Genomic DNA, 18,274 nt, shown 5'->3' with positions numbered 1-18,274 from the left:
AGTGGACTAATACAATGAAATCAGGCCCAACGCTGGCTGGATTAGGAGTCTCTTAGGCACTCTGATTAGAATTTTGCTATGTAGAAAACACTGTTTAAATCAATTGCACCATTTACAGAGTAAGGCAAACCTCAGGAAGAGCCCTGAGTCCCAATGAAAGTAATTGCTAGCTTCATCTAAGAGTGGGACATGACATTCTTTTTCTTTGCTACCTCCTCTTCACTAATACGTGCTTGTAGAGCTGTGCATCTTCCCCGTACCAGTTCAGGACAACAGTGCTGAAATCAGAAACCTGACCACTCTCCCTCAAGTTAGCATGTGGTATTAGGCAAAAGTCTAGGGTTGCATCCTGACTGAGCCCTGGAAAGAAGTCACTGCATCCCCAAAGTAATCAGCAATTTCCTTACCTTAATTTCATAGTTAATGTTATCCTATTATTAATGCACTGGCCAAATCCTTTGCTTCTGTTATTTTTTTCTTCAAAGTTTTTGCCAGCTCTGCCGCAGACATGGGCTAGGAGCCCAAAAAAAGTTCGGGCATGACTCTTTCTTCAGTACTGTGTGAATGAAAAATGTGCATGGGGTTTTCTCTTCAAACAGAACATTAGAATTAGTGAATTAGCATTACCAAGATAAAACCCAGCTTGATTGGCATTGGCCCACTCCGCATGGAGGCAGGCATGAGGGTGTTTTCAAAGCCTGGCTCCCTTCAATTGCTCATTGTTTTGAGGCTGCTTCATTTGAATTTTTCACAAAGCCACATCTGTTCACCTCCTAAAGATTTACACCAGTTTAATATGAAGTAAATATATAAAGGTCCTAAGTGCAGCTTGCTGGTGTCCTGAGCGCTCCTGCTGCAGATCGGAGCTGGAATTAGGAGTGTGTGAACACGTTACGAGATGGAGACTCTGCTAACGGGAGGACTGACATTAGCCTCCCTTGCAAGAAATCCTTCTTTGTGGATCAGGCTGTGTATGTCAGCCCATCCTCTATTCTCCCTCACTTTGTTGAAGGACCAGCCGTGATGCTTTGGAATTTTGTAGGATTTATTTTAAGCCCAGCTAGAAGTTTGACATGAGAATTGAATAAAAATTGAAAACGGATCTCAAGATTTCATCCAAGAAAGGATGGCAAAATAGCAAATAATATTCTGTTGTATATTGTATTGCGAATGTTTCTTAATATTTATCCTGTATGGATCAAACGGGGAAATGGACCTAAAGATCCACTCTAATTCACAGCACTCACCCCTATTTTAGCTGTCACCTGTGCAATCCTTCAGCAATAATCAATAAAGCCATTCTCCCTGCAGCTGCCCAAGATCACAGTTTTTCTCATTAGTCAGCAGTCAATATCAGCCCTTAAGTTACTAATAAATTACGGTGGCATTATGGCAGCTGGCCTTGTCTGTCTTTCCGATTAAAATGAACATTAAGGTTCCCTGGAATGGAAAAGAAGGCACAGGGTGGAAATCAATAGCATTGATTTCGCCATCACTTTTTGAAAAGACTGATCATCATCTTTGCTGGCCCTGGCGGGAAGCTATTTTCACTCTGTGTTATTACACTCACAGGCCTGTCCAGGGGAAAAAAAATAAAAAGAATTCTTTTGATTTGCTCACCTGAAGTCTGCAGTATGAGTGAATGCCACCGGATTATGCTCTGGGGCACTCTTGGAATCACCTTATAGCTTGGAAGAGGCTCTGGCTGATGTCTAATCAAAAAATATTTTCTAATATTCATTTTAAAAACATAAAAATCCAGGCCCAGAGACAGGCCATAAAAATGTTCAGACCTTCTTTTAGGATGTGCTTTAGCAAGCACCTTAAGACTTTAAAGACTGATAGCCACAGCAGTTGTAGGTTGGGGTGACAGAGGGGCTTCCCAGTGGGGCTGCCTCAGTGCAAACCACGTGAGAAGCTGTGGCCTTTTCTGACTCATGCACACACTATTTGGGTTGTAAGCCAGCTGCTTTTTTTTTTTTTTTTCAATGATCCAGAAAGACATTGGAGTTGGAAAAAAAAACACATAATGATGAGTGGCAAATCCTCCCTTCATTTCTTTCTAAAAGGATGGTGGGATTTTGCTGCTGGTAATGATAGACTGCTGAAAGTTTCCACTGCACATCAGGCTCTATTTTCTCTATTTCATGGACTCTGTTTTGTGTTTGACAGTGACTACAGGTATGTGGCTGCTGCTCTTGCCGTCATGAGGAACATGACTCTACAGATCAACGAGCGGAAGCGGAGACTGGAGAACATTGACAAGATAGCTCAATGGCAGGCCTCCGTTCTGGACTGGGAGGTACAGTACCTGTTCGGCCCTGATTAGGTGCTATAAACCTGGGAAAAGTAAATTCCATGCAGCTGTTGGAATTACCCTAGACTGCAGAGCTCATTTCACACAACCTGGTCTGGGTATTTGTTGGAGAAGACCTTGGAACTGGGACAGAGGAGTCATACTTACAGACTTTGGAGATGATACTTTTTGGGGATGTAAAGCATTAATGGTACTCTGAAGAACATTGAGGGTCCAGTTCCAGTTTCATCAGTACAAGTCTGAATTAACTTCTGTGATTGCAGTGCCGTTGTCCTGGGAGTACGAGAGATTTAGATGACACTCTGTGCATTCTGTCTCTGTGCTCTGTGACTGGGGAAGAAGTAGGAAGAGAGGTAGCAAAAAGCCCTGGAAATCAGGACAGGTTAAAAAAAAAAATGGAGAAAGCTTCTGTTTTTATGGTTATAAGCCAAAATGTTACGCTGAATTGAAGAGATGCTACTTGCACATTTAAACTGAGTTTCCACTTAAAGATGTGTCTGAAGCAACTCTGTGTAGCTGCGGTGTAGGTAATGAGCTGAGAATACAGAATCACAGAGTCATAGGGGTTGGAAGGGGCCAGTACCGGCAAGGCAAAGGCAGCCGAGGGATTCCCCACCAGCAGGCCTTCGCTCTCCTACATTTTTGCCATGTGCTTTAAAAGACAAATCCAAGCTAAACACTTGTTCTCCTTTTTTTTTTTTTTTTTTTTTAATCCCTGAATGTTTTTGAATCATTGTATGAATGTAATCTGTGAGTAGGGTTTTTGAGGCAGACCCAGGACAAATGTTTTTGTAAATCCCTCTTTGTGTTAAATCATCGAGCCATGTGTTTAGTAAGTAGGTACTTGTAGTGGTGGCATGGCTTCCATTCTTCCTTATGGTCACAAAGATTTGGAATAACTCCACATTCAAGTCAATGGGATAACACTGTATGAGTTAGTATATGGGAAAGATGCATGGTTTGTTTAATTTTTTTTATTATTTTTTTTTTGGGGGGGGTACGAGGGGAAGATCTAGGAAGGCTGGGAGCAGAGGGAGAGAAATGCAGGTACATCACCTAATTGCATATCCTCCTTGACTGAATTAGTATCATTGCTATAACAAGGGTTAGATTCAAGCCTGGATCTCCTGATAAAACACATAAATGCAGCAATCATAGCCGGTTCTTAAATTTTGACTGGCAGTGAGAGGAGAGAATGCAGATGATTTGCTTGATTGTTTTATTGTTGTTTACTGGGAAGAAACCATTCTCTAATACTGACACACAGACTCATTTTCGGAATTAGAAAACTGCTTTCAAGGAGGCACAGGACCATCGGATACATCTTCAGCCTTCAGTATATTCTGTGTGATGAGCTAATGTGTGTCATTTGTAAGAAATGCCAGGGCTCTCATTGTAAATAAATCTAGATTAAGGACGGATCAATTCCTAGTCAGTGAATATTCATGTGCAAGTGGAAAGCCAAGGTGACCTCCACACAGGATCAGTGGGATAGCAGTTTCTTTTTCTATTCCATTAGCTCAGTTGATAATTCATTTTTATTTAGCTGTATCCTTGATAATTCATTCCTGCATAGCTGTACCTACTCTTTATCTCCATCCTATCCTCAGGAACTTGCCGGTTCATTCTTCCAGGGGCTTATCAATTACTTCTCCAAATTTCCAAGCACAATATCACAGCACCATCCTTCAGCTTCTCATAATATAACAGAACCTGCTGTTGCTGCTGCTCAGAGATCCAATAGGAATATAGTTGCTGTCCCCATTCAAAGGAAAGCACCATTCTTGCCATTTTTATACTATGTTTTGGATCAAGAATAGTCGTGGAGTTGTGGTGAGAACACTAGAGGATGAGAGCTTGATGCAGCAGAGGACTTTGCTGGATTCTTGCCCCTAAAGTAACTTCTGAATCATCAGATCCAGCCTCCACTTCACAGATGTCCGTGTAATGGCCAGGAGGATGCACAAAAACAAACCCAAACCACTCAGAAGTCAGCTGTAGTATAATGCAGGAAGGGAGCAGGATGCCAGATCTGTCAGATCTGATGCTTCGCTCTGTCCTCAATCTGCAGGTGCTCTCTGCAGGCATTGCAAGCCCAGGCTGCTAACTTCCAACCCCCCCACTCAGCTGATCTCTGTCTGCAGGACACATCTCCCAGGCTCCATTTCCTGCCCAACCTGCAGGGGTTCAAGCCCACCTCTGCTACAACTAGGCTGTTACGGAGCAGAAGAGGGATTTCCTGGTAGATATTCTCTTCCAGTCTGTGGAGAGTTATCTGGGTTGGAGAGTAGAAGACTGTGACTCCTGATTTCTCTTTGGTGGAGGACAGCTGAGAGGTGGTGACCCGAAGTCAACTTCATGCTTCTGCAAGCGCTTATCCAGCTGATTTTAAATGCTCACTGAAATGGAGGCAGGAACCCACAGCATTACCCTCCCATCTTTCTGTGGCCCTATTCCTGCTCTAATTAGCCTTTGTACCCAAAAGCACTCCTTTCTGTCCCTGTGTGTGTGTCACAGTGGCTTCCTGATCTCTCCAGCTGGCACAGCAGTGCAAGCAAGCAATAGCAGCATGGATCTGGAGTACAGCACAGTCTTGCTTGAGACAATCCAAAAAAAATATCACAAAACAAAACAAAAAAACAGCAAACCCAACTACAAGAAAGCAGGAATGAGGAGAAAAACAGTTCAGGCTTTTTTCTTCCCCCCACCAGAAATTCATGCAGGGCACAAGATAGAGATAATCCCTAATTACTACTGTATTTTGCACTTGGTGAATTGTTTCAGCAGCAGCCAAGAGTAAATGTTTAAGGACGTTGAAATACTTCATTTAGAAAATGTTTTTCCTTAACATCTCTATACCAGCAATGCTGACTTTCTGATTTGAAATTGCATTTTAATTTCTGAATTTACCTGTGTTTTGTGATAGGATGTTGGAAATAGATTTTTAAAAAGAAAAAAAAATCAAAACAAATATTTTGTGAGTGCATATTTGAAATGAACTTGTATACAAAGTGTGCATACACGTATTCTTGCAAGGAAAGGGTGTTATTGGGAATGCACACATATTGCTGATCCTAAAACAAATTTAAAAAGCAGGGGGCATGTCCTAGCTAATCTGAGCAGAAGGGATTTTATTGAATCCTGTGGAGTTGTGCCTGTGTGTTTCAGGAATCATTTTAATCCCTCAAGATTTTCTGCACGGCCCCGTGAAGGTGAATTTCAGGGTCAGCATTTGACAAATGTGAACATCCTTCAGCTACCAAGGCCAGACCTTTTTTTCAGGCAGTCACGTAAGCAGGGGCTGCTGGTTTAAATCGCAAATGGGACCGACAGAGAGCGGTCTGACTTTAGTGGCAGCTGATAACTGTGCTGTGGCAGCCAGGGCACGAAGTTGGAGGAATTACTGGCAGCTCTGGTAGCTTTGTGCAAGTAATGACTGGGCGAAATCTTCAGGGATGATTCAGATCTCACTGACTGCTGTAAATTAGAAATAATCCCAATCACTTTGAAATGTGTTCCTGTATAATTTGTAGGAACATGGTCTTGACCCAAAACCCTGGATTGGACTGTTACCATGTGTGACTCACTTTTTTTATTTTGTAACTTGGATTTCCAATGTATAAACAGACCTAGAGAGGTGCTGCCCCTGCCTACACTAAATTCTCTAGTGCCTTTTGTCCTTTCGGTTGTTAATGGCGCAGAATATAGGGCTTCCACCACCTCCCGCCGAGACCTTTCAGTGTCTGAGAGCTCTTGTTGTTATGAAGTGTTTCCTGATGTTCAACCTCTATTTCCCTTCGCTCAGCGTCATCCTCTTACTTGCAGTTAAATATCCTTAGATCAAAACAGTGACATTTAAAGGCAGGTAGGTAAAACTGGCGCACGCAGTTAGCTGGAGTGGGCTCAGCCCAGCGTGCGAAGTCTCCTCTGGATCAGACCTGAAATGGGCCAGACAGAGCCTGTTGTGGGCAGCCTTTACATGCTCAGTCCCTCCTTGGCCCCTCTGAGAGAGTTGCAGATCCCAAAGGTCACTGCATAACGTGTACATAGCACTATAAAGAGATTATTCCCCCAAAGCCCACCGTTGGGGCAGGTCTTTCTCGGAGGAGGGAGGCGATGTGGCAGGGCTCCCCATCCCATGGACATCCCCTGGGAGGGGATCACTGGCAGTCCCTGAGCCAGCAGCGGGGTGTTTGGCACCGGAGAGAGCCTTGCTCATCAGCCTGCATTAGTCTCAACCTGCTATTTAAGCAGATTACTTCGGTTTATGTAGATTTCTAGATATTTCTACCCGAGATTCCTGTGGGTTGCCACTTTGGCAGGTTTCAAGAGCATTATATTTACATGAAGGGAAAAATACATGTAATTGAGAAATATAATGAACACTGTCCTTTTAAACTTCTTCCCATTCTTGTTATTTACTGGTCCTTTAAATCAAGACTCAGTGCCCTTAATTATGTAATATATTATAGTTGGCTTCAGCGTAATATTACGTTATTGAATCCAAGAATGACACGAAACATGCTGTTTTCAAAGTGAGGACAGCCTGATGAGAAACCCTCCTGGGAAAAAAAATCACAACAGGGACTGAAACAGATCCATCTTTTCTTTTCTTCCTTTTTTTCCTTTCCCCAGCAACAGAAGGTATCAAAAAATGAGCCTGATGAAAAGGACAACATTTCTCTTGCTTTCCTTTTTCTGATCTTTCCGTAGCCCAGAGTGCTAATCAGCCTGTCAATCTCTAATTAAAGAACAGCAGTGTCAGGCAGAAGAGAGCCCTGCTCGCTGAATGCTAACTAGGAAAGGGGATTTTGTGCCCAGCAGTAGCAGCTGGGGGCTGTGCTCGAGGTGGGCTCGGGTACAGGGGTGGTCTGGAGCCGGGACAGCCCCAGCTCAGGTGTTGCTCTCGGGATGAAGCAGCGGGACAGCCCGAAAAGGAACACAATTTTCACAACATTTTCACAACATGCAAAATGCAATACCAACCCTATCGTTTCAGATCTGACTTTTTTTGTTTTAAATGGCTTGCAGGGACGACACGGTTTGGATTCAGCTAATCAAGTAGAAGCGTTTACAGAGCCCTCTGTGTATCCTCAGGCTTGAGATGCTACCACAGGAGTAAAAGACAAAGCTGGGTTTCTATTTTTAGCAGACAGCCCTTTCTAGGCTTGCCCCTTCTCATAAAAGCTCCTCTCCGTAGGCTTGTATTAATCTTCTTCGTGTAAGCTCACGTTTAGTCAGAAAAGCCCCCAGTTTCTGCAGTCTGTGTGCTTCCTTCAGAGGCTTCTTGTTCACGGCCTTGCCTAGGCCCGAGCTTTCTCAGCAGCTCTCGGTCCCTGGTTTTTGGCCAGGATGTACCCACTGAGATTAGGCCCTGCCACCTCTCTGAGACCCCGTAAGGCCCATCCCTTCTGGGAATGACCCCCTGTGTGCCTGGGAAGTTATCCCTAATTAGGCCTTGGGATACTACAGCCACAGAAGGGAGATAGAGAGGCAGATAAGCACCTCGCTGAGGCGATTTGGAAGTCTGCTGCAGCGCGATGATGCAGCGACTTAATGAAGTTGCTGTTGTCACAGGGCCCAAGGACTCAGACAGTTGCTTCCAATCAATGCTGAGAGGTTAATTACACATTTACCTGAACAGCAGTCTGAAATCCTCACCGAGAAATGAGGAGTGGGGTGACTCGTAGTTGCTTTGGCACCTGCCAGTGTAAGTGGAACCAGAATAGCGTGTCTATCTAGATGCCCCCCATAGCTGGCTGAACCCTTACAAGCTGTTGGATGAGATTTTGGGATGCTCCCATCCTAGGATTGGCTCTAGTTCGGCATCCAAGCCAGCACTGCACTAGTTTCAGAGCCAAAAAAACAAAAAAGAAAGCGTTTCTTTCATTCTCAAATCCTGGTCCTTACCTTGTAGCTGAAGTCGTCCTATTTCCTTCTGTGGTGTTGCAGAGTGAGAGATGCCCACAGGGCAGGTGGTGGTGAATTCACCCATTTTTAATAAATAGATTTTAATTAACTTTTTAAAAAGTCCAGCTCATCCCAATTAGTGGAGGGTGACTGCATTTGTTCTCTCAGAGAGTGGGAGAGAGAGCGCTGTGTTTTCAAGACCATCTGCTCATGAATCCTTAAAAAAAAATTCGGAGAGGAAAACAAGCGTTAGCCGGAGGCAGAGAAAGGGTGAGGGCATTCTGGCAGCCGGCCGGGGAGGCCTTGCCAGCAGTGGGGCTGGATAGATTTTGGGAGCTGGGGAGCTCTGACAACCCACAGGAGAAGGGACTGTCATTGCTTGATAGGGTGGGAGGAGAGGCAGCAGTCTGTAGGGCTGAATTTTGGCAGCCCCACCGGTGAGGGAATGGATATCCCACTGCAGATGACTTTGGTAGCTGGCCTGATACCTCCAGGGGGCACTTGCACGGGGATCCTTTTCTACAGGGAGAGGGGGTGACAGGGAATTTGCTGCCCTAAGCACAAAGTGGGCAGGAGGCAGGGGTTGGAGGGAGCTGAGCGAGGGGGCTGCAGCAGCCTGGTGAGAGCGGGGTGCTCTGCCGGGGCAGAGCCAGGGGCTGTGGGGACAGACGGGAGTCCTTGTGCCCCAGGGAGCCCCGCAGGGCTGTGGGATGGGCACCTGCAGCAAGAGCTGGGGGTGGCAGAGCAAGGGGACTGGGGACGGTGTCCTGCGGCAGTGGTTGTGCTGTCCCATTGCTCGTTGCAGGGTGAACCATAATGGCCGTGCTTTGAATGTCCCACTCAAGTGATTTCCTTTTGTTGATCCCCCATCCCCAGTTTGTGGTCTGAAGTCAGACAGGGCAGCTTTGAGAGTTACAAAAGGGCCAAAATCTTTTTAAAATTATTGCCCCTTCCTGTTCTGCAAAGAGAAACATGCCATGGCTGGGAGCAGTGGCTCACATGGCCTCATTCTCTGTGCCCTCCAGGGAGACGATATCTTGGACCGCAGCTCAGAGCTGATCTACACGGGAGAGATGTCCTGGATTTACCAGCCTTATGGACGGAACCAGCAGCGTGTTTTCTTTCTCTTTGATCACCAGATGGTTCTCTGCAAGAAGGTAAGGACATCCAGGGAGAAAGCAGCACTGCTAAGGACATGCTGGGGACAGGCTTTCCATTCCAAAGTGGTTTTTAGGGCAAGGTGGCTGTTTGCTACATGTGCAGAGGAGGACATGGAGAGCACCACATGCTAGAAATACTGAATTACAGGATGGTGAGTATAACATGATAGAGGGTTTTTTATGCTAGTAGCAAATCCAGCTTCCACTTGTTCATTTCATGCCTTTTTCTCATGTGCCCCTCGTTTTGGCTCGTTGCCTCACTTCTGCTTCTGGGTTTTGGCTGCAACATATGATCTGAGATTAGATAACCCTAGAATTTCTGTATGAACTATGAAGCCTGGCGCTTGGGCAGACAGCTCAATTACTACACCAAAGTGATGACTGTTGCCTCTTGAAGAAATACCAGCCAGCAGTCTGGTCTGAACAGGGTGTATGTGCTGTCACTCAGGGACACGGATTTTAAACCTCATCTTCATGTAGCTGCCGTGTTTTAGGGGACATCTCTGCCATGAAACCCACCACGAAAGCAGAGAAAGGTAGCGAAGAACCAGTGCGTTGCAGCATTCATAGCAGCAGATGGGCTGTGTTTTGGAGCAACTGTGTTAGGCAGCAGCAGCAGAGCTGTATTGCCATAGTCCCGGTAAGGTGATCCCAGCTCATTATCCTCACAGCTGTTCAAAGCAAAGCGACAGAGCTCAGAAGTCCGCGGCCGAGCACGCCGGGGCTGCGCTCCTGTCACGTTGGGTAGGCCGAGGAGAGGCTGAGCGAGGCCTGCGCCGTGTGGCGGCCCTCCGAGGAGCGCCCAGCGCCTCAGGGAGCCGCGGGGGTGTGGGCGTGGGTGGCTCCTGACTCACCGCGGCATCACTGCCCGCTGCCGCGCCGCGGCCTGTGCAGCTCAGTGGGTGGCACTTGCTTCTCCTGAGTCACGGCTGACTGAAATTTTGCCTTCTGGAACGCGTGTGCTTCCCCCCTCCCCCCCCCCAACCCTCCCCATTGTGCTTTTCACATCTTTCCCATTTCTGTTAAAAAACAAAACAAAAAAACAAGCAACGATAACAACGTCAGATGTTCGGAGAACTGTCAAAATGAGTGGAAATGTACAGCTGGGTTTAATATTTTCTTTAATCTTGACCTCCTAAACTTTGATTGTGATCCTGAATTTCCGATTCGTAAGGCAGCATCCAGTTTGGCTTGTGCTGGGTCTGATGCAGAGGGGTATCGAGCATCGCCCCCTGCCCCAATTCACTGCTGGGGCTCGAGAGTTTGGATCAGTATGCTAACAGTGCTGCTGTGTCCTCTTCCCTTATGCATTCAGAAGGCATTTTGTGTTGTGCAAGAGGCAATGTCCCACAAGAGAGGCCTTTGTAGGAAAGCACCCTGCACATTTCTGCCACCTCAGAGACAGCGTGGTGGTTCTGGGTCTTCCTGGCAGGGACCAGCCCCGTGTCAGGGTTGGGTGGGCCCTGCTGCCATTACTGAGGTCTGGGGGCTTCAGGGTGATGGGGAAGAGGGGGGTCACTCATCCAGTGAGCCCGACACCATGGGCACAGGGACCACGCCAAGTTGTATTGTCTCCTTCTGCATCTGCCTTTCCAGCACCAAACTGCAGTGTTTATATTTCAGAGTGATGGGGTAGGAGGGGAGAGGGGGCTACAGCTGGACTTCCCCATCTTGATAGTGTTCTTAAAGTTGTTAAGAAAGATTTTTCAAGGGCAGAATTCAGAGGAGTGTCAGCTCATGTTTTGGGATCACATATCCTATATAAAATAAATCAGACCGATTTGTAGCCTGTGTTGGTTTGACCCTGCGTCAGGCTCTGCTGTTGCAGACCACAGCAGGCACCCAAACCTCCCCATCTGTGCCAGCACCAGATCCTGCAGCTTTCTTAGGAGGCAGCATTTATATCAAGGTGCAGGAAGCCAGGGGTCAGCCTCCTTTATCCTGGGCTTCAAAATTATCCTCTGAGGAGATGAAACAGGACTTGCAGACTACCAAGAGATGGGAGATGGCAGGTCTGCGGGGGTGCTGGTGCTTCATCTGGCCGGGGTGGGCAGAGCACCACGTCGTGGGGTCAGCTGCAGCACAGCCTGGTGCCAGTCATGGGAATCGAAGTGCTGGAGAGTGGCACGTGGCTTGCGAGATGCTTTCATGTCCCACTTGCACAAACCCTCAGGGAAAAGAAGTTGCTGGAGTCCAGAAGGGCAAGGCAAAGCGCCCAAGTTTCAGATTTCCAGAAGGTCTCAGAGTCCAGACTGGTGCAGGGCTGCCAGCTCCTCTGCCTTGTATGCAGGGAGAATTAAATCTTTCAGAGGCTTCCAAAGCAGCTGACTGAACAGGACTCCTGGTCTTCCAGAGACAGGCAGTGAGAAAATTCAATCTGACCTGTATTTTTTGTGAGGTTTGTGTAGTTACTGAGTCTGATCAAAACTTTCAGCTTTGGTGCCATTTATCCTGGCACATCTCGGTGAATCTTCCTCTTCAGTAAGTCTTCTGCATGTGTGGCTTTTCTTCAGATACAATAAATTAGTAGGCGTGACACGTCTTTAATTGTGACACGGTCTATTTGAGAAAACATTTGTTTTTTAATTATAATGGTTGAATTTTACCTGTTTATTGGCAAAAGAGATTTTTAATATAAATAACGAACTAAAACCAATTTCTTATGCAAATATATCACAGTTGCTTTAGCTTGATGAAAGCGTGCTAGATACCCTGAGAGGCTTGAGGAAGACTAGAGTATATTTCAGACAAGATCTTCCACTCCTCCTGATCTTCTTAGCAGTAGCCTGCACATCTTCCTCACCTTTAATACCTGTTGTCTCACTGGTAAAACGTTGCAGCTGCCACAGCTCAGTGCTCTCAGATCCTCTAGTTAATGCATATGGATTCGTTGGCTTGGCAGATGCTGCCTCATGAGTTTCTGATGGAACAGATACAGCCTGGCTCCATAAGCTTTGTGACAGTTTTGGATGTTGGTATTCTCTATTGTTTGCTTTGAACTCAATTGTCTACAAAGCTTGTCACGCGCTGGGCTCACAGCACTCACCAGCTCATGCCGTGGGTGATGAGATCATTTCGATGTGGCAAATACTGGCTGGAATCAGCTTCACCCCTCTGGGCTGAGGCGAGGCGTTAGTGGCATTCGCTGATAGCAGCAGGTGCATGTCAGGTCCAGGAGGTTGGTACATGAATTCCTGCAGTATCCAGAAAAGAACTGGCAAAAGCCAGTTCTTTTTCTGCAAAAATTTCATCAGCTTTGTGCTTCCAGCCAACCAACGTGCTGGAGATACCAGAGCACGCTGCTCCTTGCATGTCCACGACCCTTGTGTGTGCCTGTAGTGCAAGCTGCTGATCCTCTGGGCGTGCTGTAGTGCTGCTGAACCCAGACAGAGTACCAAAACTACATCTTTAGGCCAGGTAACAACTTTCTTTCATTTGTAGCCATTAGTTAATAATTATTCTTTATTTTGCTGCTTGCAAAGCAACACGTCCCCTCCCTATGTAAGTCTGAGTTTCCTTCCTAGCAGCCCTGCTGTCAGCTGGGGAGCGCTGAGGACTGCTTCATTCCAGCCGCTGTGTCCCGTGTTGGCCTAAAGACAAGGCAGAGCCCACAGTCTCAAAACCCATCTTTCTTTTCACCATTCCTGTGTTGGATCGTGTTTCTTCCACCAGCCATACATGCAGGTGGCCTAGGAGGGTGTCAGCAGGCTATCATGTGCTACCAGGAATTACCATTCTTCTTTTTCCTCCTGATCCATCCAGTGTTGCCTAAGGAATTTAAGGAATGTAAGGGCCATTGGCCACAGCAGTATTTCCAGTACCCACCTACCTGCTTTGAGCAGCAGTCAGTGTATTCCCAGATAAACTCTCTGCTCTGAATATGACCTACTTTCTGGAAGCTTTGCAATCCCTTTCCCTCTGTTGATGTCTGGAAATCTTTCAAGGTTGTAGGGTGGTTTTTTTTTGGACGTCTGGCCAAGGCGTTTCCATGAGGGAGCCGACTCTCAGGGTGATTCTTCCCAAGGTCTTCGCACAGTTGCTCCCCTGCTCCATACTCCTGCAGAGGATGATCAGGAATGCTGGGCAGGAGCTGCATTTGCTGCATTTATCAGTTGTTCCCAAACATTTCAACCAAGGCTTCAGCATCTGCCTCACCTTTTGAAATCATGGGGCGTCCGCAGCTCTCTGCAGGTTGCTCCCTGCCAGCATGAGCTCCTCTGCCAGAGCGAGAAGTCCCGAACTCATTCCCATGACCATCGCGGATAACTGAGGGGCCTTCAGACACAAACCTCGTTTGTGGAAAGGAGTAATTACAAATGGCTGCATGCAAATGTGCCTGGCAGATGTTATGTCCGCCAGTATGGGTGTATTTAAGTCTTACTTCCAAGCAGGAAACTTTCACTAAGATTTACAAGGCCTGCATGAGTAAGAGCAGCAGCAGCAGGTGGAGGAGCTGCTGTTGTGGCAGCCAGCTCTCAGTTTTGGCAACCATCTTGCAAAGCAACTCGTGTGGGAAAGTCTTCACAAAGAAAATTGATTTCTGAGCTTTACAGATAAATGTATTTGGCTCGGATTTTCCCATCAGAGACAGCACCGGTCACTTCCTAATATCACCATTAAATTAATTTCTGGTCCTAGGAAGTGAGAACTCTAGTCAGATGCAATTACTGTGTCAAGCATTCAGCAGCCTGCCTGCCGAACTGCTGGGGGGTGCAGGCAGGCACTGCAGAGCGTTCCCAGAAGCTGTGGCAAACGTGGTGCACCGAGGCAGCTTGGCGAACAGTTCATGATTAAGAGCCACTGGGAGAATGATTTGGATTTTCTTTGCAAAGCTGGGTAACTTGTGGTTATTGGACTAACGTCAAGCTCTCCTAATGCATTTTCTGTCTGTGTTTCCTGAACCAGAGGTTGGGAGTTGGGAGGACAAAGTGGTGCTGCCTTCAGAAGAGGGTGTAGGTCAGTTACCCTAACCCGAAAACGCCTTTTGGAAAGGAAGAAGGGAATAAACTGTGTAGGAAGCAAGCACTGGCCTCAGTTTGACTTACCATATGTCTATAATCAGGAAAGAAGAATACATATTCCAGCGTGCTAACTGTAATTACCAAGAAATGAAGTCAATCCTTGATGATGTTAGCATTAAAAGATGTTGCCTTAAAGGCACAGGGTCTACTTTTCGTCTCAACCTGAAGCTGAGAGGGTTTGACACAGAGATGCTTTAAATTTGCAAATCATAGTACTTAACATCCCGGACTGTGACACGCCGTATTAATTATGATCATAGCGTGTTACGTTGGGGGATGCTGGAGGTGCTCACCATATAATAGATGAACATCTTTTTTTCTGTTCTGGGTAATAGGTTGGGTTTCCCCAGTTGGCTCAAGAGTACTGTGGCATTAGGCTGGAACTGACAGCGTGCAGCAGGAAGGGTTAACAGCATCTCTGCACCCAGTGATGCTTTTCTTCCACCCATGGTAGAGCAAGGCCTTGGTGGAGCTCCGTGTTTTGTGTTTGCTGCAGCACTGAAAGAGCAGTGGCTGAACGAAGCACAGTTGGGTTTCATTTGCACTTTTTATGTGTCTCTTGTAAGCAAGATGCAATGTAAACTCCAGCTTGTGTTTTATTGCTATTTGCTGTCTTCCCTTGAGCTCTCGGAGCGAAGCAGGTTGGATGAGAAGCAAAATGAGACCAGTTTAATAGCAATAGCCGGACAGACAGCCAGAAATAGCTGTGCTACAGGAGATAGAGTAAATAAGATCATCCTGTCAAACTCCATCGCAGTTCAAGTTTCCAAACAGGAAGATAAAAGAGACATTTCTGAGCCCTTTTCGTGTGAGAAGGTCTAGTTCCCAGATCGCTTCTGCTAAGGAACACTGAGGTAATCTCTGCACCAAAACGCCGGCCCTGCTTTTATGGCAGGCAAATGGGTCTCACAGGGCTGGCTGCAAATCTTGTTTGCAAACATGACGTGGCACTGGGACAACTCTTAGTACTTCAAGTGCTTTTTTCACCCACGAGGAACACTGTTTGACTTTGGCAGCATCTCACACCCTTGCTTTTTTTCCTCCCCGTAATCTAAACCTCCATAAAACACCCCGTTTTGGGTCGGGGCAGGCCGTGTTTCGCTGTTTTCAAGCAGCAGCTCGCAGAGGCTCGGCGGTGTGGTGTGCTTGCAGGTGAAGCACTTTGCAAGCTGAGTTAATGAGATAGCATGAGATGAGCATGGAGACGACCAAAAAACCATGCAGGGCTGAGGATGGTCTGGTCACAGTCCCAAAGAAGAGGATCAAGCTTTTAAGGAATGGTGTTTCCAGAGCCCCTTGGAAGCAGCAGGGTCAGCAGGACTCAGGAAAGCTCCAGCTTGGAGGTAGGGGAAGGCTGGAGGTTGTTAGTTGCTAATTTAGTGGTAGAATCCAGAAAGGGCTGAATTCAGCAAGTCATTCACAGTCAGTGTTTTGTGTTCTGGATGGGGAACAGATTTAGCCTACTCATCTAACTACAGCGATATGCAAGATGCTGCACAGCATTCTCTGCGCCTCATTTATCGCTCTTGCAGTTGCAGTGGGTGTAAATCTGGCCCACAAGCGAAACCTCAAAAGCTGAAAATGTAACCCTGCTCCCACTGCGTCCTGTCGGTGGCATGACTTCAAGCCCCTGGGAGCACACCCGAGGGAACGGGAAGGCGGTGCCGTGCCTGCAGGAGGGTTTCCCATCCCTTCCTGCTGTTAGTTCTTTGGAAACGCACTCGCCCTCGCCTCGCGGCTTCACATCTGACTGGGCTTTAGGTGGAACGAGGCATCGAAATGCCACTGCTGCCCCACTAAATGCATTGAGCAAAAATAGCATTTCCACGTAAACGCTTTCGGCTCCAGGCCTCCCCCACTCAGATCCCACACCGCAGCTTCATGGAGCTGGCGAGGGTGGATCGAGCATCTCTCCCCAGACCCTTCCCAGGGAGACAGACACTGCTGAAGAATTTGGCAGCAACCTGCTGACCTCCCCAGCACAGCTGTCCTTGTGCAGGGGAGAGTTACACAAGCGGGCAGCGCAGATGTTTTGGTTCCCACATTCACCTGGGGCATCGTGCAGCTGGAGATCGGGGCCGTGCCGGGGAGGTGGTGCTGGCAGCCCCCCGTTTCTACGAGCTTTCCCTCATTGTGCTTTCAGGTCGCGCTGAGCAGCCCCCATTTCCTTGCCCTTAAAGGCTGGCTAAGCCCAAACCACGGTGTCCGACAGGGTGGTTCACGGTCACTGACATCCAGCCAGGGCTTAGATTTATTTTCTGATACCAAGATTGTTTAGGGAAAAAAAAACAACAACAGAGTTCATTGAGTTTTAGGGTCTCTTTTGGACAGAGAAGAGGCCCAGCTGTGCCGTGCACTCTGCAGAGGTCGGTGAGAACGGTGCAGGACTGTCCTGTCTTAAAAACCATTCCTCAGTCAGATAAGTCTAAATGAACAAATGCTGGGGAAAACTGTGTCCTCAGTGTTCAAGAAAACCAGGCTGTGCTGCTTTCTTCAAAGGGTTGCTTTAAGGTAAATTAGATTTTAAAAATGTAGGCGCTGAATCTTTTTTTAAAAAGCCAAAGAATGTTGAAAGCCCTCATGACTAAAGATACCCAAAGACACGGCGAGGTGGCAGCGTGCCATGCTCTCATTGCTCACGGCAGGCCGGGCAGAGTGAGGATGGAGAGCAGGCAGGCAGGAAAATCAGGACAAATTTCGGGAGTAAATTGAAAAACCCTGCTCGCTCCCTCTGCTTCCATTCTGCTCGGCAATCGCTGCCCAGGTCAGTGAGAAATCCCCTGAGCGGGGGCTCGGACCCACAGTGCGGTTCAAGACAGCTCAGCCTTTCCCAGACTGTGGGCTGGTGTTTGGGTGTCATTTTTATAGACCCTGATTTAGTCTTTTCCCAATCTCAGCATCAACTCTTCACTATTTATCGACTCAAATCGATAAATCAAATTTAGCTGCTCACCAAGTTGTAGAGTTTCCAGCTCGGCAGGGTCCCTATTTTCAGCCTCATCCCCGAATCCCCGTTCTCCTAAAGAGCCCACAGCCTGCAGGCACTGCTGCTTCTGAGCGTGCTGCTGCCTTGCTGCCTCATCTGCGCTGTGTTTCAGTTACAGGGTGTTTAGGGCAAGCCCCGGCTTTGCTTTAGCTGGGCATGCACAGCATGATGCTCGTGGCCTTCCAGCCCCGAGGGCTTCAGCAGCAGCTCCTCGCTCCGGGCTGTGTTCTGGGGTAAGGAGTAGTGAGGGAAGAAGCCCGGTGCAGTCACCCAGAGCAAAGTGTCTCGGAGAGCATCCACTGTGATGGCCTTCTATGAGGCTGGGGTGGGGACGGGGTGGCGGTCCCCAGCAGGAGAGCCACCCTGTGGCCTCCCAGCAGCTCTCAGGCTGTGCTCTGCCTGGTCCAGGGCACCCAGAGCACGGTGTCTGCTGCCCCCGGGCTCTATCTGCCACCCGCAGAGCCCCCTCACTGCCTGCCCGTGCTCTGCCAGCTCTGGATCAGGCAGCGTGTACCTCCGAGCTATTCTTAGAGGGCCCCGAGCTGTTAAAGAGCTGCCATCAGAGGCTTTCGGTGTGCCTGCACCCAGGGGCTCGGTGCATCCCTCCTCCCAAAGCCCTTCTGCAGCTGCTTCGCCATGGGGACGTGCAGGATTTTGGTAGCCGGGAGGACCAACAACCTGCAAGTGTGATGAGAAACTTGTAAGAGATTATTCTGTGGCTGGCGTTTTTTCATATCGTCAGTTTATAAAAGGGATCTAATGACTCATGGCTGCAAATGGCTCTTCCCCTGCTTGCGTTTTACAGACGACTTGTTTTATGCATGAGAAGTAGAGTGTGACCTAGCATAGAGTAAACCATGGCTCTTGGGAAAAAAAAAAA

At 47.6% G+C, this 18,274-nt stretch overlaps 1 protein-coding gene across 13 annotated transcripts in view; it reads left to right on the top strand.

Moving 5' to 3' along the window:
* The window catches only part of ARHGEF9 (Cdc42 guanine nucleotide exchange factor 9), a 173,156-nt gene that overhangs the window by 133,804 nt on the left and 21,078 nt on the right, over positions 1–18,274 (top strand). For all 13 annotated transcript variants that reach the window (XM_032196072.1, XM_032196073.1, XM_032196071.1 and 10 more), the window contains 2 exons: positions 2,173–2,302; positions 9,253–9,384. In XM_032196072.1, coding sequence (XP_032051963.1) covers positions 2,173–2,302; positions 9,253–9,384 — 262 coding nt within the window. The remainder of the gene's footprint in view (positions 1–2,172; positions 2,303–9,252; positions 9,385–18,274) is intronic.

This window comes from Aythya fuligula, chromosome 13 (assembly GCF_009819795.1).
Source record: "Aythya fuligula isolate bAytFul2 chromosome 13, bAytFul2.pri, whole genome shotgun sequence".
Classification (NCBI taxonomy): Eukaryota; Metazoa; Chordata; class Aves; order Anseriformes; family Anatidae; genus Aythya; species Aythya fuligula.
This window is presented reverse-complemented; position numbering and strand designations above follow the sequence as displayed.